Source organism: Euprymna scolopes, chromosome 5 (assembly GCF_053919585.1).
Source record: "Euprymna scolopes isolate OS-2025 chromosome 5, ASM5391958v1, whole genome shotgun sequence".
NCBI classification, from domain to species: domain Eukaryota; kingdom Metazoa; phylum Mollusca; class Cephalopoda; order Sepiida; family Sepiolidae; genus Euprymna; species Euprymna scolopes.
Window position 1 is genome coordinate 83809744 of NC_136486.1, and position 25852 is coordinate 83835595.

Below are 25852 nucleotides of genomic sequence, written 5' to 3' on the forward strand. Positions count from 1 at the left end.
TTTTTTTAAATCCTACTTTCTGACACTTGTATCACATCATCTTGCTGTGGAAGGAAGATAAATAACTTCATTCTACATGAATTTCATTAGAAAAATGGCAAACTAATCTTAAAATAAACATTACATGAAATAAAGGAAGATGGATTTCCAATAGATATCAATCAGGAGAGAAAATACATGCGCTTGCCCCCCCCCAACTCGACACCACCCACCCACCCATTACACAAAATCAGAAAACTTCATTCAGTGTTTCCTCAAACATTTTTGGTACTTCTATACTGTATTACTAGCAAAGTATGTTGTGTAAAAGGTTGTAATAGAAAACTTTCATCCTCCTCCTTCTTCATTGATCAGTAACCTCATTTCTTAATTAAACATTCTTTTTTCATGTTGATTAAAACTAAATGTTTTTCAAAGAAAGAAAAACTTACTTTACTTCTTTCCCCGTTCTCAAATATTTTTTACTGTCCCTCTCTCTCGTCTACCCTTTCTTTTTATTTATTTTTTTAAGTTGAGGGATGGGTGCTATTTGCTCTCTCGTCTTGTGAAATTTCAAAAATCTTTACATTCCACAAAAAAATGCCATCTATTTTAGTGCCGGCAGACCTAATCCTACAAATGAGCCTATGGTTGCTATATACACTTTCACCTTTATTCAACAGATTGTTGTTCTATTTTACCATAAACATAATAAATGATCATTTTTGTTGCTTGTCTGTTGGTCACTTATAAGCTCCAAACCTACTCTACACAATTGCATCAAATTTGGCATGATGCATATTTGAAATATTGAGTATGTCATCAGGAGATAAAAATAATACTGCTACTACTAAAAGCAATAAACACTTATTATAGGCTCCAAATTATTTGACAGAATTGTACAAGATATGATAATGAAGCATTTGGTATGCCAGATGATTCGGGAGAGGGAGTCAAAACTTCTAATAATAATAATAATAATAAAACTAATAACTAACTAATAATAATAATAATTAAACTAATAACTAATAATAATAATAATAAAGCTAATAACTAATAATAATAATAATAATTAAACTAATAACTAATAATAATAATAATTAAACTAATAACTAATAATAATAATAATAATAATAATTAAACTAATAACTAATAATAATAGTAATAAAACTAATAACTAACTAATAATAATAATAATTAAACTAATAACTAATAATAATAATAATAAAGCTAATAACTAATAATAATAGTAATAAAACTAATAACTAACTAATAATAATAATAATAATAAAACTAATAACTAACTAATAATAATAAAACTAATAACTAATAATAATAATAGTAATAAAACTAATAGCTAAAAATAATAATAAAACTAATAACTAACTAATAATAATAATAAAACTAATAACTAACTAATAATAATAATAAAACCAATAACTAACTAATAATAATAATAAAACTAATAACTAACTAATAATAATAATAATAATTAAACTATCTAAAAGAATCGAGTAGAATTACACAAAATGTAGCATGAAAAGCCCTTGTTTCATAGGGAGTTAAATTTAACATCCAAGTACTTTTGTTACCCTTTTTATTATTATTGCTAATAATAATTATAAACATTTAGATTCAAAAGCTATTGATTAGAATTATACTACATTTTGCATAAAAAGCCAAGGTATGTTTTTTTTTTTTTTTTTTTTTTTTTTTTTTACATAGGCATGTAATGATACAATTAATATATACTATGATATACCATCCAGGTTACTAATTCTGTTCCTACAATTAAAGCTGTGAACAGTCAACCCCAACTTCTGAAATTTAAAAAGATCTAACTCTTACTCAAATCTTTCTCCGTCACTAGTAATAATTTATATTAAATAAAACAGTAGATGTATGTATGTGTGTCTGTCTGTGCATAAACATTTATGCACAGACACACACATACATACCGATAAACTAAACTACTGAAATTAACAAGAAATGATGATCATACATCAAGGATGGTTTATAACAAGTAAAATCTTAGTTTGGCTAGATGAATAATGTGTACAGAAATATATCGACAAATTGAAATGCAAAAATGTTCATTTCAACTTGCCAACCTATTTTTACTTCTTTCTGCATGTACCCAATTTTTTCCCATGTTTTCCTATGAACTGAATCTACGATCTCAACTATTCTATATCTACTAACCAAAGAACTTTCATGAACAGAGCTTCTTTTCAAGAACTTGCTACCTGTGGAGCACAAAACTATGGGGCTGCTTCCCTGCTGACTACAATATAGTTGTCTTCAAGTCCAATATTAATAGTTGTTAGCCACCTTAAGTAAACAAATCTTTTTCATCCATTCTTTTCAATCTTCTCATGGTGTTGTTCTACATCAAATTGATAATGTCATTAACCTTTCAAGTTGTATTTGGATCCTGATAAATTGCAACTCATTAGTATTGTAAAAAAATAAATAAAAATAATCTCTATCTTCTCTATATTAATAAAGTAGCCTCAGAAATTCCTCTCTGGACAAGCATCTAGACTAATAGCCACTATCTTATGTAGCTTTTGAACAGCATTATAGACACATTCAGTCGTTTATAATAATACACTACATTACATCTTATGAGCAACACCATCACAATCGCAATATCGTTAGAGGAAGAAGTCTATATTTTTCTCTCTAAATATTTAGTCCTAAAACTGCTGTCGGTTGTCACTGGGACGAATTCTACATGTTCCAAAGATGCTGTGATTACACCGACCATAACTGGCTCATACATACATAAACCTAACATAATCTTTCCAATTTCTGATTCATAAATAATAAAGCCTCCTTTCCAAATTCCATCCATTCTGATTAGTTGAGCTATGGAAATTTTCATATTCCAGAATTCAGTTCTTCGCTTTATAAATGAACGGTTACTCAAATTAAAATATGGTATCACTAAGATACATATTATTTCGCTCTGCGTCAACCTAATGCTTAGGTCATTACAGTCGTATGAGTGCGTGCGGGTGTATGATACAAATCAGTCTAATAGTAGCTTTGTAGCTGTCTGACTGCTGTTCCTTATTTTTTTTACGGGGTCCTTTCTTTCTGCATGTATTTCCTTCACTAATGGATTATAGTTTGTACATGTTTATGTGCGTGTGTTCAATTGAGCATGTGTCTGACAAGGCAATAACATTTCTTCTAAACCTTCGATTTTTTTTTATCAATTCATTTCTGCTTTGTTTTCTTCTTTTTTCCTTTCTTACACAATTATATTGTGTCGCTGTATTTTAAAATATATTCTTATTTTTTTAGTAAGTTATGGTTTTTGGATGTTAGCCATTAGTGTATTCTTATATTATACATAATATTCCTGACTGTGGCCTATGCCCTGCGTAATCTATAACGTATGCACACACATACGCACACATAGATACTCATGGGAAGGGGAAGGAGTTTTTTAACTAATCTGTATTTTTACCTAACATTTTAATAAACAAATCATGCCATAAGAACTGGATTTAATCTGAAAATCCTATCTGAAAAAATATATCACAGTCTGTCTTCTGCATATGTCCCCATAACATATACGTACAGAATAGTTAACAAAGCCTCCCTCCCAAATAATGTTATTATTTCAGCACAATCTGGCAGCAATTTAATGCAATCTTAAATAAAGCCAGGGTAAAATTTCAGCATTAAATGTTTTATTTAATTATTGGAATTCTTTTGAGATGAGATTATTTGTATATTTTATTTGCTGACTATTATCCTCATCTTTATTGTTGTTTCACAACATTTCGTCCAACTATACCTGCTTGTGGCACAGTGGATAGAGATGTTGAATCTCTGCAATTCTAGATGAACATTGTCTAAAGATAGCGGTTTCCATCCTACCCAAAGCCAGCCAGAGGATTAGTTGGCCAAAACGTGGTGAGACAACAGCAACTATGGAAGGCAGAAATTACTGAAGATGCAGTTAAAGATTTAGCAACAATTATCCTGTGGTGGTTAACAATTTAACGAAGGCCAGAGGAATAGTTGACCGAAACATTGTGAAACAACAATTCTGAAGATGAGAATAATAGTCTGCAAATAAATAAAATGTTTTATATTTGTTTCAATAAAATTGACACCAAAACTAATTGACTGATCATTATCAATTTTGAAGCACAGCTGCTAGGAGCAGAGGGGACATCGAAATGTGATCTATAATTACTTTCCCTTATTATCATAAAAAAGAAGTGGAAGCACTTCTTAAAAATTCAGGATAATATTTACCATATTATCCAATTGCTTCATTTACAAATGAACACATTTTTGGGTTTAATTTTATGACCCCAGGCAATGCTGGGTAACCCTGCTAGTAATAATAATAATATGACAGCCACAGAAACCACGGCTACCGAGAGAGTAGGCCAGTGAACAATGAAGCATGACGTCATTACCAGATCAACATGTAGGAAAAGGCACGAAGGTGCCTAAGGTTTTCGGTGTTCAACCACATGGCCATAAAAATATTTTTCGTTGCCTTATATTGTGGCTGTTGTAATTATGTTTTTTATTCTCCTAAAGAGAAAAAACAATTATTAATTTAGATTATTATTAGAATTATCATAATTGCACATTGGGATAATTTTATTCTAACAAGATATAACAGTAAGTGAACTTGCTTTGGAACTTTTATTTCTCTTGAGGGAAGTCGAATATTTCATTTTATTTATGTTTTTAAACTGCAAAACAAACGATTTTTATATGAGAATATCCAAATATTTTAAAGTTAGAAGCATTTTTCACAACAGTTTTTTTTTTTTTTAACTAAAACGATTGATGAATTCAATATTTTAGCACCGGGTGTAATTTATTTCTTTGAAATATATTTAAAACTTAAAAGTTTTCGTTTGTTTTATAACATTTTATCTGTAAATAATTTACATGACTGAAATGGGAAATTCTCTATTCTCTCCTCAGACTTACGAACACAAATTCATCTTAAAAATTACTAAGAAAAACTAATCAGTTTTAATTAAAATTTTGATGTACATTAAATTTTAGTTAACATATTTTCTTGTGTTTTATCTTATAAATAAATGTTGTACGCACCGTGCTGAAATAATGTTATTTAGAAAGCCATTCTTAACAGGAGGGGGCTTTCTAACTATTTTGCACTTTCACCTAATAATTTAATGAAAAAAAAAGATACCATAAAATTTAATTTAACTTGAAAATTCTATCTAAAATATAGCACAGTGCGTACACTGCACAAGCACCATTATTATTTTTGTTATTATTATTATTATAACAATAACAACAATAATAATAAAAAAAGGTACTTCATGGGGAATGTGGACCCTGCGTAAATGGGTTTTAATTTAATTGTTGCTCCCTAAAAAGCGCATATGCAAAAAGTTTTCATTGGTTTATTTAATCACAAAAACTTTTTTGAAGGTACTATTTGAGGCAAAAAAAAAAAGGATTATTTGAATATCTATGAAAAAATAAATGTAACAAAATAAAAATATTAGTGTGGAAAATATAATAATAAAAATAAATTTGAACAAAATAAAAACAAACACGAAATAAAAGTATGAATCAAATTTAATTAAAGAAATTTAAAAAAAAAAAAAAAAAAAAAAAAAAAATACATGCTCAATTACAAAAAAAAAAAAAAGTGTATGAGGTATATACGAAGAAACTGAAAGAAAACCTCAGGAAGCAGCCATTAAATTAAACCCCTTTACACAGGGTCCACATTCTCCGTGAAGTGCAAAAAAAAAAAACTGTAGATGACATCGACTGGTGCCACACCAACTAGTTGTGAAGGGTCAGGGAGGATGGAAAGTCTGAGGTGGGGGGGTACTAACCAGACCTCCACTGGAAGTGTGCAGTTAAAATATGGTACCTTGGGGAGACATTTTGTCATCCAAACCACAGGAAATACCAATGGCTGATGCCAATGAGAAATCAATGGCAAACGGCTGTTGTGTGCAATCATCTGCACGAATGGTCAAGAGGTGGAGAACATTGGAAATCTGAGGAGACTTGTTGTCATTCTGTCTCTAGTGAATACCACAGGTTACTGCCAGTGAGCGATCACTGATGATGGCCTGTGAGACAACTCCCAGTGAGTGAAATAATAATAATGCCCACTCCCAAATTCACCACCACCCTGATTTAATATCGTAGATGTTTACTATATTTTCTTAGTTTTTAACCAATGTTCACATTATAGTATGAGATTTTTAATCATTTTTCCTATCATTATAAATAATCAAGACTGGTTTGATGAAAACTGTGCTGAAATTAATCAACTCATTCAAGAAAAGATAAACGCTCGCCATGCTCATGAACAAGACCCTCGAAGCCGGCATAAAACCAACATTTACAGAAACCGCAAAAAACAGTGTCAATCAAAATTACAGGAACTAGAAAACAAATGGTGACAGCTGAAAGCTTTAGAATTGGAGGGTTTTGCAGAAGCCCGCGACCTTAGAAATTTCCATGCCGGTGTAAAATAAATTTTTGGCCCCATCAGATCCTCCATCGGAACACTCCTTGCAGTAGACAATGCCACCATCCGCAACGATCCACAATCAATTCTGGATCGTTGGAAGGAGCATTTTGCGACTCTACTCAATAAAGAATCTTTTGCAGATGAGGACTTTCTCAAAATGGTCCCACAGTACCCAGCGCAATTATGGATGAATGCACCACCATCATTTACAGAATTTCTTATTGCGATGGAGCAAATGAAAGTAAATAAAGCCCCAGGGCCTGATAATATCCCCTTCGAACTTATCCACCATGGTGGACAACATCTGAAAACAAGACTATTCAATCTCATTCTTAAGATGTAGGAAGAACGTCAAGTACCAAAGGATCTGAAAGACGCAGTAATAGTAACCAACTTCAAAAAAGGTGACCGAAAATCATGTAGCAATTACCGTGGGATTGCCCTTTTGTCCATAATGGGAAAAATCTTTGCCCGCATACTACTGAATCGCTTGCTGCAAGTCACGGAATCCGCCCTCCCAGAATCTCAGTGCGGCTTCCGTGCCTCGCGGGGAACAATAGATATGATTTTCTGTGCGAGACAGCTGCAGGAGAAAAGCAGGGAACAACAGAAACCCCTCTATCTTGTATTTTATGACCTGCAAAAAGCATTCGATAGCATTCCAAGAGATGCAATGTGGAAAGTTCTCAAGCAATTTGGTTGCCCAATCCACTTTGTAGAACGCATCCAGGCACTGCATGAAGGCATGTCAGGATATGTATCGCATCAAGGCAAGGAAACAAAAAAGTTTCCAGTTACCTGTGGACTAAAACACCTACCCTTTTTTCCTTATATCTTGCTGCAATGTTGCATGAACTTCCCCCAAATAATCCGAGGGTGGATAGGTACCGTAATGATGGGGGATTTTTCAAGCCTGCTAGACTAAAATCTCAAAGCCTTGTGAAATTCCAACACATCACAGAGCTTCAATATGCAGATGACAACATGGTCCTTAGCCATTCCAAGGAAGAGATCCGTAAATAACTTCACGGTAGCCTACCATCGCTTCGGACTCTCTGTTAATATTGGTAAGACAAAAGTGTTAGTACAACCAGTACCCAATACCATCTTACAAGACGTGAGCATTCACATAAATGACACTACTCTTGAGCAAGTAGATCACTTTCCATATCTCGGTAGCATAATATCGGAAAAGTGCTCAAATGAGAATGAAAGAGAAAGCCAAATTGGCCTCACCTATGGAGCTTTCGGTAAACTGACAAAGCGCGTCTTCAATAATAAACATCTTTCAATAAAAACTAAACTCATGATATACCACGCGATTGTTATACCTACGCTTCTGTATGGGTGTGAGACCTGGACTATATACCAAAGTGATCTCATTAAACTCAAAAAAATTCCACCAACAAAAACTTTGAGCTATACTGAACATCAAATGGTATGACTATGTAACCAACACAAGCGTTCTTGAGAGAACAAACAGCTGCAGTATTGAGGCCACCACCATGAGGCACAGACTCCATTGGTTGGGGCATATCCTCAGAATGGATGAAAACAGACTCCCTCGAAAAACCCTGTACTCGGAGCTAGCCACAGCAAAAAGCCCTATCGGCCGCCCTCTACTGCGATATAAGGACCAACTCAAATCCACCCTAAAAAACACTGGATTTGATCTTCACATCTGGGAAACAACATCTCAGGATCGGTGCCTGTGGCGCCAATCCATCATACATGATACCAAAGGATACGAGACAGAAAGAAGACTGATTGAGATCAAGAGGCAGGCAAGAAAAAATCGTGCTGAACAACAACGCCCCCTGCCAAGCATTGCTTGCCTTCTCTGCCCACGCAAATTCCATGCAAATTCCACGCTCAGATTGGTCTGAGAAGCCCTCTGCGATCCAAACACTGAGGGAAGAGGAAACTGAAATTTCGATAAATAATATTATTGCTGTATGTTTCTTTGAAAAATTTCTAAAGTCATAATAGAAAATACATTTGTATAAGTAATGCCACAAACAATCTTGCTTAAAAAAAACAGAAGGTACGCTCTCTCTCTCTGCTACCGGCACGTGGAAACCAGAAGACACAAGAGGTGTTACTTGTTTTATGGAGAAGAATGTGATAAGTTCACATAAAGTGGCAAGATTTAAAGAATATATTAAGAACCAAACTTGAAGGGGAAAAAAACAATATTTTTCTTATGTCTGATTGGTGAACATCCATCAGTTCATTTGCATCTGTTGAAATTTGACTAGCGTCTGATAGGTTGGTTCCATTTCAACAAAATAATTCTAAACTCTACTGAACAACATCATTATTCAATCAAATGAAATGGAAAGCGAGATAATTTAATTGACATTCATGTAATAAAAATATAAATAAAATAAATCTTATGTAAAAATATTTTTCGAAATTCTAAACTACATCTACCTGTTCTTTGTGTTTACAAATCAAAAACTAAAGAAATACAATGTTATCGAGATTCCTTTGTAAATGTTCTTATAATATTTAACGAAAATTGTGCCTTTTTTCTGTGGCATTAAAATGCAATGGTTAATCAAGATGAGATGCTTTTCTGCTGATGAAGTAGAACATAACGACATCTCACTACTGATGCAATTCTCTATCTATATAAAAGCCAAGTACGTCCAAGGATGGAATACTGCTGCCATATCTGGGGAGGAGCTGCTAAAAATAGCCTATCCTGCCTTGACAGAGTACAAAATAGACTTTGTGGCTTAGTGGGGAATGCCCTTTTCTCTACCCTGCAACCTCTCTCCCACAGAAGAGACGTTGCGAGCCTATCCTTGTTTTATCGTTATTTCCATGGCAGGTGCTCGTCTTATCTCCAATCTATGGTCCCCCCTTGCCAATCTTTCACGAAAAACACTCGTCTAGCTGAATCCACTATGAAAAATTTCCCTCACTCTTTATCTGTGCCTAAATCAAAACGTGGATTCCATGAACAAAGCTTCTTTCTTAGAACTGCACGCCTGTGGAACTCTGTTCCGTCTGCCTGCTTCCCACCTGACTACAACTTGGATGTCTTCAAGTCCAACGTTAACAAATTCCTAATGAACCGCCCCCTTAAGTAAACACTTCATCAAATCTCCACACTAACGTAATGTACTTGCAATAACCCTTATCCCTGAGTGGCTTCCGGGCCTTGATAAGTGGTGACCACTGTGTAAAAAAAAAAAAAAAAAAAATCCTAAGTTTGTTATTTGAAAATTAAATCAATAGTTGTTAATTGTATTTCTGTATTAACTTAGTTATTCATTGTTTGTATTGAACGCATGGTGGTAAAAATGGTATAAACTACTCATATTTTGAACTTGTTGTTATCTATGGAAGATATACATTTATCTTTCATGGATATTTAAATTAATGTGAAAATTTAAGATTAAAATATCAACTTATGGACGTCTATCCATAGGAATTAATATCAATAAAAACTTCCTTTTTCCTTAAATCTTATGATAACATTTCTTGCATTCTTAAGACAACTATTGAGCCCAGAGGCTGAGACTGGAATAGACGTTTATTTATACAAGCAACTGAATATCTACTACATTCTTGGGATGAAGACAAAAAATATAAATAAATAAATAACTGCATAGCTACTGTTAAATTCCAGAAATATTTTTTGTTGTACTCCTAAGTTTTTTTAGTTGGTTTAATATATTGGAAAGTTTTTTTTATAAGTGACTAATGTCTAGAAAATATTGTGCTTTGAATTAATATACTTACAAAGAAAAGATTCTTTCTAGAAAAATCCTATGCTGACCTATTCAACAAATCTAAGTTGTATTTACAAAAAACACAAAAAAACGTACATGTTTTTCCATTCGACTTTGTAGTTCTTACCACTTATAGTAAGGTCTCTGGTTTTAACTTTCCTTTTTTGTATTCTTTGTTTTCACATTGTGTTTTTTTCCTTTTCTGATGAATTCTGTTTTTTTAATTTTTTTAATTTTTTTTAATAGGAAGTTAAGTATACAGTATTACAAATTGTCTGTATACAATGCCTGTCATAATGATATCCACCCACTTAATTTGAACTATAAAGAAAATCATTTTGGGGTTTAGTTAATGCTAAAGCATTGTATATACGGTTAACTGAAAACAATTCACTTTTTTTCAGGGATGGATGCTTATAAACATTTCAATAAGTCTTTTTTTTTCTTTTTTTTTTTAAACAAATCCTTTTTTCATTCCCAAGATTTAGTAATAAATAGTGATATTTATATCTGAAAACAAAAATAGTTAAACCTCTAAAATTCATACTAGATATTTCTACTCAGTCATGGCTGATGGCGTGAGAGTGTGCTGCCCCCATAGGTTTGTAGGGGACTAGGATATATAAATACCCCAATCCCGTTACAAAGGAATAATGAAACGAATGGAATTGAAGGAAACAAAGACTCAAGTAATGGATAAGATAAACGTTGTTTATTTGCTGTTGAAAGAAATGAACATTTTAGTTATAACATGTCCGCGCGTATGTAACCAATGTCCGTTGCAGGACTGGTGTTATAGCAAGAAAAGGAAATGTGTTTTCATCTCAAGTTTGGGTCACTATTGTTTGTTCGCGCGTGGGAATTGAAGTAAGTGTTGTAGTGGAAATGAGAATCCAGCGTGTAGGCAAGGAAGAGTGGATATTAGAGTTGTCATCAGTTAGTAGTCAGCTACGCGAAGGTGTTCTTAGTGACCAGTAGTAGATGGAGAGAGAAAGAGGGAGAATGTATACATACAGTCATTAGCTCGTGCCCCATATATAGTAGGAAGTGGGCATGAGGTGCGCGTGTGCGCGCGCCGAAGCGGCGGCGGCGGCTTGTTAGCCCAACCTCTCTCGTTGAGAGTTGGTCCTAAAGAGAGGATTAGAAACAGCTTGTCTCCATGTTTTATACTCGCTTCTGGAGTGTCTTTTGCGCATGTGTATTTCCTTAGAAAATGGAAGTGACGTCGTCCATGTGTGTGTTCGTGTTCGCGTGTGTGAGTACATGTGTATACATAAGCGTGTGTGTATATATACGTGAATGTGAGTGTATGTACGCGAACGTGAATGTGTACATGTGTGGACGTGGGCGCGTATGTTTGTGTGCGCGTATGTATATGACAGCTTGAAATATGAATGTGTGTTTTGTGTGAGACTTGAAAAAGACTCGTACAGGTTAAATAAAGGATTACGTTCAAAATTCTGTGGCGAATCCAGATTTCCACAAGATACACTTGAAGAAGGTCAGAGGTTGCATTGACCTAAACGTTGTGAAAATAACACTCAAGATGTGAACAGTAGTCCGAAGAATCTAAATAATATGAACTGAAAACAAGTTATTTTTACTTGTAACTGGATAAAATTGTGGATTCATGTTTTCCATATAGCCATTAGTAATGCATAAATAACCGTAATAAATCAAATTGGATTTGAATTCAACTGAGCTTATTCCAAATTCTCTCTTCCCTCTACCCCTAAATAAATTAAAAAGGTGTGGCTTATATACTTATTTCACTGTCTTTACTATTTTTCACAACGATCTGTGAAACCATATTTTAAAATTGTCTTATTACATTATTTTTAATCTCATATCCTCTCTAAAATTGCCTATTCCATCCATATTTTATTTATAAAATCTGGTTTGATTTGATATCAAATGACCTGGTAAAACCTGAACTATGCAGTGTTTTACAAAATAATCTCTGAATATAATGTGGGCATATATATATATTTTTCCTTAATTGGAATTTTTTTATTTTGAGATGAGTATTTTTTATGTTAATTTTATTTTTATTTCGGACTATTAGTCTCATCTTTATTAGTTGTTGTTTGTTTGTTTTTATTGGTTCACAACGTTTCGGCCAACTTCCTCTGGCCTTCGTCAGGTGGTAACCGCGACGGATAGGAACTTCGAATCTCCTAACTGCATTCTCAGCCATCACTGCCATCCGTAGTTGTCGTCGTCTCACCACATTTTTGACCAATTACCTCTGGCACGCTTTGGGTGGGATTGAAACCGCTATCTTCAGACAATGTTCATCTGGAACTGTAGAGATTCAACGTCTCTATCAACGTAACGTCTACAATGACGAACCCTCGTCAGACTCAGCAAAAAACGAACACGGAGTTGATAGAGACGTTGAATCTCTACGGTTCCAGATGAACATTGTCTGAAGATAGCGGTTTCAATCCCACCCAAAGCGTGCCAGAGGTAATTGGTCAAAAATGTGGTGAGACGACGACAACTACGGATGGCAGTGATGGCTGAGAATGCAGTTAGGAGATTCGAAGTTCCTATCCGTCGCGGTTACCACCTGACGAAGGCCAGAGGAAGTTGGCCGAAACGTTGTGAACCAATAAAAACAAACAAACAACAACTAATAAAGATGAGACTAATAGTCCGAAATAAAAATAAAATTAACATAATGTGGGCATGTAAAGGACCCAGAAGTACACAATAATGTTTGGATTAAATAACAATAGAAGAATGTCTCTTTGTGCACATGTAGTAAGGTTTCCTTTGTCTGTCAGGTTGTATCAATTCTTAAGATATTCAAAACGTTTGAATATGTTTCAAACATGTTATCATGTTTTCATCTTTAGTACACCAAACTTTTAAGTTCGAGTCCATGTTTACCTAACATGTCTAGTGTTTTGATTGTAAAGATTTTGTTGCATGCCACAAAATTATCTGAATTTCTAATGCTTTTAATGATAAAATAAATTAAGTTTAGAGTGAAGAAGAGCTAATAAAGATGTGTCTAGTCAATAAAGCATGTTAAAAATAATATAATTAAAATAGCAAACTAAACCTGATACTAACTTAACTAATAAGTACTATTCATCTTTATTGACAAAATTAATTTTATTCATTAATAAATGACAGTGAATAGTTAGTGGCTGTTTTACCCAATATTTTGAAAAAAACAATCACTGAAATAAAGATTTAAAAAAAAAAATCTTCAAGATAATTTTTGTTGTTCTGGAGTCATCTGACACCAGTAGATGGAGATGAAACGTTGACAAATTCTGAATTCCATAATTGTTTTCAATTTTTTTCATATGATTAAAAATGCTTGTCTTTATAGTTATTATTTTTAAATAGAAACAAAAGTAAAAAATATCATTTTCTAAAAACTAAAAAAAAAAAAAAAAAAAAAACTCAATACCCAACAATAAATGGTCATGCTTAAAAGTAAAGTGAAATAATTGAAAATAAAAAATTAATTTCTCAGTTATGATTCATCTTTACACCTAGTTGACAATTTATATGGCTTGTATTTGTGTGCTGAAAATTAAACCATACTTTGGTTGGTTATTTCAGTCATCAGACATAAACAAGATATCATTTATTGGTTTATACAAGCATCCGTGTTGCCGGAAAATATCCAGTAAATAAAACATTGTTTAGTAAATCGTTATTTTTTTTTTATTTTTTTTTTTTTTTTGCATTTCCATACACCAAACATGGATATAAATATCACTAAAACATCCGCTGGGTCATAAGCTTCATTTCGAACCGCCTGCCTGCCTGTCTCTCTCTCCTCTCTCTCTCTCTCTCCTCTCTCCTCTCTCTCTCTCCTCTCTCTCTCTCTCCTCTCTCTCTCTCTCTCTCCTCTCTCCTCTCTCTCTCTCCTCTCTCTCTCTCCTCTCTCTCTCTCCTCTCTCCTCTCTCTCTCTGTCTCTCTCTCCCTCTCTCTCACTGTCTCTCTCTTTCTCTCTCCCTCTCTCTCACACACACACACACACACACACACACACACACACACACACACATTAAAGTGAACTTACTAAGGGAGATAATCACTTCCAGTGAATACCGGGAAAGTATCCAGTAAATAAAACGTTTAGTAAATCGTTATTTTTTTGCGTTTCCATACACCAAACATAGATATAAATATCACTAAAACATCTGCTGGGTCATAAGCTTCATTTCGGTACCTAACTTGCCTGAGTGGATTGCCTGTAGACTTAGACAAACCGTGTCACACACACACACAGACAGACAGTACGAAAATTTATAATAAGATACATAATGTCGATATGATTTCTATGAAGCAAGGAAAGTGTATATGTGCACTTAATGGAGGTGGGCACCGAGTCTAAATTCAAGAGATCTGAATGATTGGACCTAAATAACACTGGAGAACTCACTGTTGATATGCAAAGATCTGTAGTTCATATGGAAATGGAATACTTTGAATGTTAAGGGGGGGGCATACATTTTCAAAAAGACTTATGCTACAAAATTAACTTATAATGGCTTTACATGGCTTTCCTAGCTTAATGCATAATTCTGATACTTACATGAGCTACCTCAAGATGTGTTATCTTTTGCTCTGGTAGCAAAAGATGACGATTTTCTTTTTTCTCTCATCAGTTTCCACTTATATTTCAAAAGATTTGATTCAAACTGAAATATTTTCCCGGAAATGATTCACTTAGAAACGTGTAGTTAAATATAATTTAATCAAGTTTTATGATGCAAAGAAAATAGAAATTATAATTAAATTTTTTTTTAAATCACATTTTTGCACTTTTTTATTTTCATTTTTATATTACATGTTGTAAAAATCAATTTTCAAATCGATTTTTTTTAGAACAGTGGTGTGCATAACTGTTAAAACTTTCGTGTTTTTATATCTTTTTTATTGCTATGATTATCCAGCAAGTAATAGTCATTGTCTGGTTTAGATAAATATAGAATTATTCAGGTGAGAGAAGGTACATAAAGAGGGGTTGTCTATTTCTATACCAGTAAGAAGAATTAAAGCATACAATATAGAATAAAGAGCATGTCAGTGATACACTAAGTGCTTATTATATATATATATATATATATATATATATATATATATATATATATATATATACTTGTTTATTTTTATATAAATATGGTTACATCCTGCTGCTACAAATAGCCACTTGTTTCAATCAAACAACAGATATCATCAGGCAGCGACTTGACTATTCAAAAGTTCAATGAATATTCATTGAACTTTTGAATAGTTAAGTCGCTGCCTGATGATATCTGTTGTTTGATTGAAACAAGTGGCTATTTGTAGCAGCAGGATGTAACCATGTTTATATAACAATAAACAAGTATTATCAGCTCTTTTTATTGAGCACTATCTAACAACCTCGTTGAATTCATTAGTCCATTACTTTTGAATAAAAAAACCCCGAGTATATATATATATAATATATACTAGCATTTCAACCCGGCGTTGCCCGGGTGTTTGGATGTGTGTGTTGAGCACAAAAAAAAAAAAGTAGTAGTAGGAAGGCAGGCTGAAACTCGTACGGTGAAGGAGGAAAAGAATGGGAGGAAAAACCTGATGTCTTTGCTGTTATAACCACCGCCAAACCGGAAGTGATGTAGGTTTAATTTAAGGCAAGACAATCGAAAAGAGAGGATGACTTTTGAAAATATCGGTGAAAAAAGTCCCTCCCCCTGTAGGAAAGTGCCCAGTTGAAGGTGAAGATATTAATGTTTTTACCCAATTTTTCGATATTTGTCGTCTGAAAGGTCGAACTTCAAAACGATACTGATCTTGTAAAAATCTGTCGCTTCTGTTGAAAGTTTTAGGCAGACATGCAAACATACATACATACATATATTTACATATTGGTAACTAAAAATTTTCGACCCAAACCGATTAAAAGGCTTGCCCTATCTCTGAATACCCTTTATTTCAAATGTTTAGACCAGAAATTGTCTTGAGTAATTTGGTAGAGACTGCAGAGGTCAATTTTTTTTTTAACTTTGACCCCTATTATGACCCCTTAACATTTATTGTTTTGGGCTCAAATCAAGTTATTAAGTTAGATCCATGTTCAAGGAACCTATATCTAAAATTTCAATTGTTTATACCCAAAATTGTCGGAGGAGTTTGGTAGAGTTCTCAAAGGTCAAATCGTTGAACTTTGACCCCTTAACAGGCAAATTACTGGCCGAAAACGGATTACAAAGATTTTTCCAAATCTCAGTACCCTGTATGTCAAATTTCGAGTTTGTAGAGTGAAAATTGACAGAGTTATTTCGCAGGGAAATGTACACAGACACGTTTACTTATATAATATTATAGGTCTATAATGTTGCAAATCATTTCTATTTATTCAGGTTAATGCAACTCAATGTTAACATTTAAATGAACTCAGAACACGCATAATAATACAATGAATTTAAAATGATTTAAGATTGTCTTTAGGTGTTCTGAGTTTGCTTAAGTTTTAACACTCATTTCAAGTTTTATCTTTTTGGCTAGGAATGAAGTGTAGTATCTGTTCTGATTTTGCACTTCATATTTTCTGCCATCAATCAATGAAGAACTAGACTTGTTCAATTTTAATTTTTATCCCAATCTAGAGAGCTCCTTTTTGGCGAGCTTGTTTCCCTCACATTAAAAACTTACCTTATGCCTAACTCTGCACCCTCGTGGAGAGGCAAGTAAAAGGGGCTCATTTCATAGAAATAGCTTTCAACATCATAGTGAACCTATATTATTTCTGACATTTCCATTAATAATGAGACCTTCCTCATGGTATATTTTGATAAGTTATGACAAACTGGTTCTCACAAAATAACCAAAGTTAAGTGACATTGAGCCTATTAGTACTTACATGAGTGGCCATTTTGAGAATACCAGGTACCTTGAACAAATACTTATGCAGTTGTATAAATCAATTTTTAGAAAGTGTAACTGGCGATAAACTGGTATCTTGTCACAGATGGTTTAGGTCATCAGTTTTGTCCATGTTGTCCTGTGTATTATTCATTCAAATACAGAAGACGAGATATGGTAAATGGCAAGTGTGTCAAGTCAGTTTATAAATGAGTGAAAAAAAAAAATGTTTTCAAAATAAATAACTTTTAGAAGGACGGGGACAATTCCAAATTTTTTCTTGATTCCAATACAATTACCAATTCCAATAACAAAAGTGCCTGAAAGAACACAACTACAGCAGAGAAGTAATCACTTGCACAACTAGAAACCCCCACCACCACCAAAAGAGTTCATTAACTGGTGTTAGAAAAATCGACTAACAATTTGTTTGTCCGTTATATATATATATATATATATATATATATATATACTAGCAGTATTACCCGACTTTGCTCGGGGGTTGCTTTGATGCCTTTTTTATGCTTATTTTGATCTGTATCTTTGGTAATTCCAATATTTTCTTTCTTTTTTTTTTTTTTGTAATCCTAAAATTATTTTAGTAAATTTCTGGTTATATTGACACTTTACTGATCAATGTAGCCCCCACACAATGGATGCAAGGTGCCAGCAATAATCTAATTTCTCTGAATTGTCCCCTTAGCAGCTATTCTTCCAGATCAAAACCAACTACTTTGGCAAGGTTTTATGGACCATGATTTCTTGAACCGTATGAGAAAGAAACCACAGGATCAACATCGACTATCTATTCGTTGTAAGAATTTATGTGGTTGCCGCTGCATAGTTCTACAATTCGTCAACCGTGTTGAAAAATTCCTTATCTTATGTTGCCGTTCATACTACTTGTGCTTGATTGTTGAGGCCTATGTTGTGTTAAACCGACATAAGAAACCTCTGAATCGCATTTTCACTAAATATGTGTGTAAACTGTTTTGCAATTTCTTCATGATCAGTTGCTTGTTCAATTATGTTCAAAAACAGAAACATAATTTATTTTTGCACTGCTAAAAAACACATAAATTTTCAAGTCTTATAAAATTCTTTGCAGTTAATAAAAAAAAAAAAAGAAATTTATGCATGGAGTTTGAACCTACAGACCATGTCATGCAAAAAAAAGACCCCCCCCCCAAAAAAAAAAAAACTGCTATCAACTTACCCACAGTAGAATTTTCATGCGCTGTTGTTAAGTGACAACATGGAAAAAATGGCTTTACCAATGATAGATTAATTAAAATAATTTTGATTATCGATTCTCGGTAATTATCAGCGGTATTCGGAGACAAAACTTAACTAAGATCACTTCCAGACTTATACACTAAAGTTCTGTAAATTTTGAAGAAAATCTGTTCAGCCATTTCTGAGTCTATAAGGAAGAAACTTATACACACACACACAAAAAGTTGCATTTATATAATTGTACCTATTTACTATGCCTCCCCACGGGACAGAGTTAGACACCAGGGTCGTTTTTTAACGTGCATTTATATAATTGTAGAGAAGATTATATATATATATATATATATACTCCTACAAATTTGTTTTTTTGTGTATTGATATTCATATTAAGAACACTATTTTCTATTTATTTAAAAAGAAAATATAACTTTCTTATATATGGGTCATGCAATTGCATTCTCTAGCAAAAGATGTAGCTAATTTGCATATTCTTTTAAACATTCATTTTAATTAATTTCCATATTAGTTTTTCGTTTGTTTATAGTATTGTCATCTTTAGTTAACTATTCTGTGTAATTATATTCACGCGGATATTCTACATGATTTAGACTTAAGTAATATTTGCATAAAAAGTTTATAGTGAACACAAAACTCTTTCCATTTATATTTATGTATGCATATATATTTTTGTTTAAAAAAATTTGCCTACTAAACTCCTAGAGTTTTTGATCTACAGATTATGGAACTTCATATATAAGGTATTTGAACCCATGCAAAACTTTATATTTGGGTTTTAGCCTAGGAAAATCTGTACAAAAGTGAAAATTAAAAAAATTAAAAATATGAAATTTACCAGGTGACGGTTGAATGTCAGCATTACAAATATGCATACATAACGTAGTAGCTATTGGTTCATGTTTAGATTTTTAGCCGCCCAACAAACATGTCTTCATAGCTCAGTCATTAACGGCAGAGGAAAAAATAAATCGTAAGTTAAATGTTTTGGTTTCGATTCTCTGTATTGGTGCATGAGTCATTTTTTTTTTTTTTTAACTTTTTAAATCATTACCATATATATTGGGTCCAATATAATATAATAATACATACAAAATCTGCATTAATCAAAATATCATATTTAAGCGTATTTTATGACCGGGCAGTGACGGGCACCTTGCTAGTTATATATATACTAGCATTTGTTACCCAGCATTGCCTGGGTCGGCATGAAGTTCCGTTTGAAACACACCTGTATACTAATCATTTTTGCAACGTGGATACCCCCACAACAAAAATAAAAGAATGGATGAAAACATATAAATGTAATCGCCCCAAAAAAGAAGTATGTGATACCTTCTCCACAAGATATTTCGACAGAAGGGGTACAAAGGGAAGAAACTATTCTCCGGATATTGAGCACTGGAAAGACCCCCCCCCCCAAAAAAAAAATTATTAAAAATAAATCATTACAACTTTTATTTCAATAAAAATAGCAACGAATGCCCGTGCGATCACAAAAAAAAAAGAAAAAAAAAAAAATCTACCAAAAATTAATTCCAAAAACAATTAAATTAAATTTTTCGTCATTTTCTATTTCTAATGTACCCCCCCCCCCAATGAATTTCTTATATTTTGGGGTTTTATTTTCCAAATTTAATATCCCCCCCCCCACCACCACCACAAAAAAAAAAAAAAAAAATTGTATTTGTCATGTTTTTAGGGGTTAAACAACCCTGGGTCACGTCGTAAAAATTGATCATTTTTAATTTAAAATATTAAATGAATTATAAAGAAAATCTGTTTCGCAGGCAATTAAACTCACTTGCTATGGTATAATTATTATAATAAATCCTGGGCAACACCGATTAAATTTTATAAACAAAAAAAACGGATGATGGATTTTGCTCACATGGAAAATTGGCCCTGTGTCTGAATAACTCTGCTCTCGTGGGATGCAAGTAAATGAGGACATTAGTTTTAATTATGTTTCTTGGTAAATATGAAGAATCGCTCCACCCTCGGAAATTCCTTTAAAATTATCACTTTTACAAGTTTTCAGGGGCGCTAGACACGAAAATAAAGTTTTAAATTACAGCAAATGAGTGGGTGCATTTCTTCATATCCTATAAACTACTTCTTTCCTGGAATTTTTAACATAACATAGTGGTAATTTTAAAAGATTTTCTGAGGGTGGAAAGAAAGCCCCCCCCCCCTCCAAAAAAATGGTGGCCACAAAGTGGGTGCTCATTTTACGTTACGTTTACATTACGTCTTTTTGAGACTGACATTTTTTTTCATATCTTGGAAACTACTCGTTTGCCCTAATTTTAAACGTTATTTTCGTTTTCAGCGCCCCCGAAAACCTAGAAAAGTGGTAATTTTAAAGGAATTTTCGAGGGTGGAGTGATTTTTCATATTTATCTTTTTCTCTAACATATAAAAAAGGTCACTTAAAAATTAAGAATAAGCGAAAAAAAAAATTTCCTCTGAATTAAAAATAAAAAATAATAATTCAGCTTAGAGGAATATTTCGAAATGAAAACAAATCTATTACATAAAATATTTAATAACATGCTTCATTTAAAACAATTTTTCAATTAAACTATCACAGTTATTTCCCCTTTGATTTTCTTGTTTGAAAATTAAACGATTTTAGATTTCAGATAAAATAAGTTAAATCAAATTTAAATTTAAATAAATTAAATAATTAAAAAATGTAATTACTAATTGTTAAAACAAAGCTATTATGTCGAATAAGTAATATCATCGAGCTAATTATTTAAATAGATTTAATTTAATGTGATAAGCTAATGACCGTAGTCAGTCAATGTAGATGTGGTTTGAAGAATGCTATATATAGAAATTACATATGAAATGTAATATCTCTGTTGACAGAAGTATCCTATCCTGGGCATTAATATTTCTTGACCAGGAGAGATGTACACACATATGGCTTTATATTTCTTTGGTCATTGGGAGTTGTACACACAGATGCACACACACACACACACACGCAAACGCTACTACTTTATATACATAGTTATATATATAAATAGAGCTAGAACAAAGCCTATAATAAATGGATGCATTCATATTTTTTATCTCATTGACAAGTTATAAAAACTACACATTAAGAAACTTGTAGAAAGATCAATTTCCTTTTGTCTGATGGAATCTTATGCATTTATAATGATATTATAAGAGCCTTTCTGACAAATCTGCTACCGGAAAATTTGTTCTAAAATAATTCTACCCCAAAGAATTTGATCCATCCGATATATTTTTCTTAATACTAAGGGCTGTCTTGTGAGAGGGGCTAGCAGATATTTTTTATATGAAGTTTTATTACATTGCTTGGATGAAATGATTAGTATAGAAAGGAAATCTTATTCTATGTTATATTTCAGTATTTAATAGTGTTCAAATACAACAAATAGTTTTTGTACACGAAATTTGTTGAAGCTGCAAAAAAAGAATGTGGCAAAATCCAGACAGCATAATGCGGCTCTTGGCAAAAGATGGGTGTCGGGATGGTGACTATGAAGAAAATGCCAGACAAGGATCTTTGTTGCTTCTCATACAAGTGTCACAAGGATCAACTACTAACCACTAAGGTTCAAGAAAATTGATTTATAAAAGCCAAGAAAGTTCCCAATAAAGTAAAAATAAAAAGTTGAGCAAGGGATGCTTATCTTCTCAAGACCAGTTATGCAGAATGGAAGGTGGTTAGCTTACAATCTGTACAAAGTCTTGTACATCATGAAGATCAAGTTCCCTCAAACCGTGATCGTCTTTAAGTGTGTTACCAGCAAGAGCTACATAGTACCACTTCCATATCTTAAGAGATACTCATTCAATGGCTACATTGAGTTGTTGTTCACTTTCATCAAACGTTGGATGAAAAACATACACGTGACATCAGAACTCAGCTATGTTTCACACTTTCAGAAAAACTTGAAAGTGGTTGTTTGAGAATTTTTATGACTTATCTGGCCCCATAACTCATCTGATTGCTGGACTATTAAGTGTGAGGTTCAGTTGAGAAAGACATCAACCGTATTGTTTGCAATACAAAAGACAAGTTTATTGCCAAAATTAAACTAGTATTCAGGCGTCTTTCAAAGGATACCATGAAGTCTGTGCACTTCAGATTTGGGTACATTCAGAGCTCAGGGACTTCTTTGAGTGAGCTGTATTTCATGTTTCGCAAAAGATCCTTTAAGAGATAGATCCTTTAAGAGATGCACTTTGAATTTTGAGAATACATCAATTATTGGCTAAGATACAACATTTTTTCAAAAAGATGTCTTTCTTTCTAAAAAGTGTCAAATTTGTTTAGAACACCCTGTATAATTTAATTTTAGATTATAATTGATTCATCAATTTGAATTAATATCTTTTGTTAAAGCTATGAACACATACTTCAGTCAAACTAGAATAGTAAGGTCCAGTTGTCTACAGTGAATTAGTTTTTTTTTTTTTTTTTTTTTTTTTTTTTTGCTTATATTGCTTGTATTTTAAGTTTAAAATCTTTTAAAATGAAAAAAATATTGTATATCTAATTTTTTCAATATTTCTTTTGTCATCCTGATTAAAACAGTGCATTTTAATTAAAGCAAATCTTTATGATAACAAAATCTTATTTTTATTTCCCATAAGATTTATTCTGTATATATTTTTTCTTCCATTCAGGTGCTTATTATTGGTTCTGGCCCATGTGGATTACGAACAGCAATCGAAGTTGCCTTGTTGGGAGCCAAAGCAGTTGTAGTGGAGAAACGCGACCGATTCTCTCGTAATAATGTCTTACATCTTTGGCCGTTTCTCATCACTGATTTAAAAAACCTTGGTGCCAAGAAATTTTTTGGCAAATTTTGTGCTGGATCCATTGAACATATAAGTAAGTATATTTCTTTTTGTAATGACAATGAATATATGAATATCTATGGCATGCAGTAGCTAAATGTAGTATTACTAGAGAGGTCTTTAACTACAAATATAATTATTGTTTAAAAAATATTTTACTTTATGACTATGTAAATTTAGCTCTTCACTTATTAAGGAGATTGAAAGGAACATCATATTTGAAGTAACTTAAATATGTCATTTGTAAATGTAAGCAAAATGCATATTATAAGATTGATTTTTTTGATCTCAGAAAAAAAATTTTCCTTTAAAAATCCCAAAGAATTTGTGTTAAAAAAATAAATATGTATTTTCATTTTAACAACAATTTAATCAAAGCACAAAACTATTTTTTAAAAGAGAAATACAAGGAAATAAAATTTTCCTTGAAAGTTTCTAAATTATTTCAACTAATTTAACTAAAAGATAACTAATTTGTCTAAAAGAGGAATTTATTGATTCTGCAGATAGTCATTCCTTGTAATAAAACATTTTTTAAACATATAAATTATCTCGAAAAATTTTCAAAGTTAGAAAAAACATATTGGTACTTAAGTTTCCTTCCCTTATGTTATCGACATAAAAATATTTCTTTTTGCTTTATTTTTAGGGTAAAAAATACTGATTCTGGAAAGATAATTTCAGTTGCTCACCAGATATCCACGAACGTTAAAGAGAAGTAATGCGTAACTTCTGTAAAAATAAATATCTAAAAACATGTTACATTTTTAAACATTAAAAACTTTAATTAAACATTTAAAAAAATTTTTTTTTTTGTAGTGATGGGACGATTTCAAAATTTTTTCCAATTCCGATACAATTACCGATTCCGTCTTAAATTTCCGATACAATTCCCAATTTCGATTCTGTTCAAATTAATGAATATATAATTAGTGACTTTTTTTTTTTTTTTGCAAAATTTCAAATTTCCGAGTAATTTCAGCATATATTTTTTTCTCCAATGTTTTCCTTGTAATTGATGTAAAATTGTAAGACAACAAAAGATTTATTTTGATTTTAAAACAAAGCCAGATTGTATCAGTTTGTCGTTAGTATACAACATGCTACTTGAAAGTTTTCATAAACAGTTGAAAATAGTTGACGATTGGTAGGCAAAATGAGAAAACGATGTAAGAACAAAATATTTAACAACGCCCTTCCCTCTCCCATTGTTATGAACGAATTTCTAAATAATGTTACTATTTAGATAACCGTTTTTAACATGGGGAGGGAATGGGCTTTATTTACTATTCTATGCATTCTCTCTGTGAATGAAGTTAAAATTTTATTTTAATTATGAAAAATTGGTGGGTTATTAAATTGATTATTATTATTATTTGCATCTCATTTTTGTTTTTAGTTTACAGCAAACTGTAAACTAAAAACAAAAATGAGATGCAAATAATAATAAAAATAATAATAATAATAATAATAATAAAAATAATAAAAATAATAAAAATAATAAAAATAATAATAATAAAAATAATAATAATAATAATAAAAATAATAAAAATAATAAAAATAATAATAATAAAAATAATAAAAATAATAAAAATAATAATAATAATAATAATAATAATAATAATAATAATAACTACCGGGACATGTAGAAATTTTACAGGGGACTGATTTAAATGTAATATATTGATGTTGACATTCTGTAGATATTCAGTGTAAATGGAGACGCTCTGATATTATTGTAGCTATTTTGTTAAAACTGCAAAAGTATTTGTCAAAGCTAGCAGGGACACCCGGCGTAGCCAGCTCGTAAAATATGCTTAAATATGATATTTTAATTTTTGAAGATTTCGTATATATTATTATAGAGTTAATGTTCTATTGATTTTTATATATCATAAAGTTGCGATTTCAAAAATAAAAAATATATCTGTATGGGTTCATCAGCTTGATATGAAACCAAATTTTCTTTTTTTTTTTTTTTTTTTTTTTTTTTTTTTTTTTTACATTTTAACCCCAAACAAGGCACATTGCCACTGTGGTGTAGGGGGCTACTATCAGGGCCAGCAGCTACTGGGGCACTATGTTGGGATTTGGGCAGCAAGATGTCGGTTCACGTTACACTTGAACTTCTGCATGTCAGTACAGTTGGGGAAGCAGAGACCTGGAATGGAATTCCAGAGTCTAGTGGTTCTGGGGAAGAAACTACTGGAGTAGAAAGATCTTTTACATCTAGGGATCTCTACTGTGTGGGGGTGGGATTTAGCTGCCTGTCGGGTTTGTTGAGGGTGTCTACGTAGTGGGGGCACAAGTGTCTGCAGTTCTTCAGAGCATTCACCATTAAAATACTTGTAGAACAGGCAGAGGGATGCAACGTTTCGTCAATGGGACAGAAGCTGAAGCTTAGATGCCAGTGCAGGGCCTATCAGATTGGCGACTCTCTTTTGAACCTTGTCTAGGAGCGAGAGACTGGTAGCAGATGCACCAGCCCAAATGTGACAACAATACTCCACACATGGGCGAATGGTGGCCTTATAGAGGTACAGGATACTTTCAGGTGTCAGTAGTTTTCTAGCACGGTACCTACCTTCTTTGCAGCGGCCCTGGCAATCTTTTCAATATAATTGTTCCAACTTATGT

General features: G+C 32.4%; 1 protein-coding gene across 15 annotated transcripts in view; it reads left to right on the top strand.

Moving 5' to 3' along the window:
• The window catches only part of LOC145276902 (uncharacterized), a 296930-nt gene that overhangs the window by 99274 nt on the left and 171804 nt on the right, over positions 1-25852 (top strand). For all 15 annotated transcript variants that reach the window (XM_080128348.1, XM_080128358.1, XM_080128349.1 and 12 more), the window contains exon 3: positions 23042-23249. In XM_080128348.1, coding sequence (XP_079984474.1) covers positions 23042-23249 — 208 coding nt within the window. The remainder of the gene's footprint in view (positions 1-23041; positions 23250-25852) is intronic.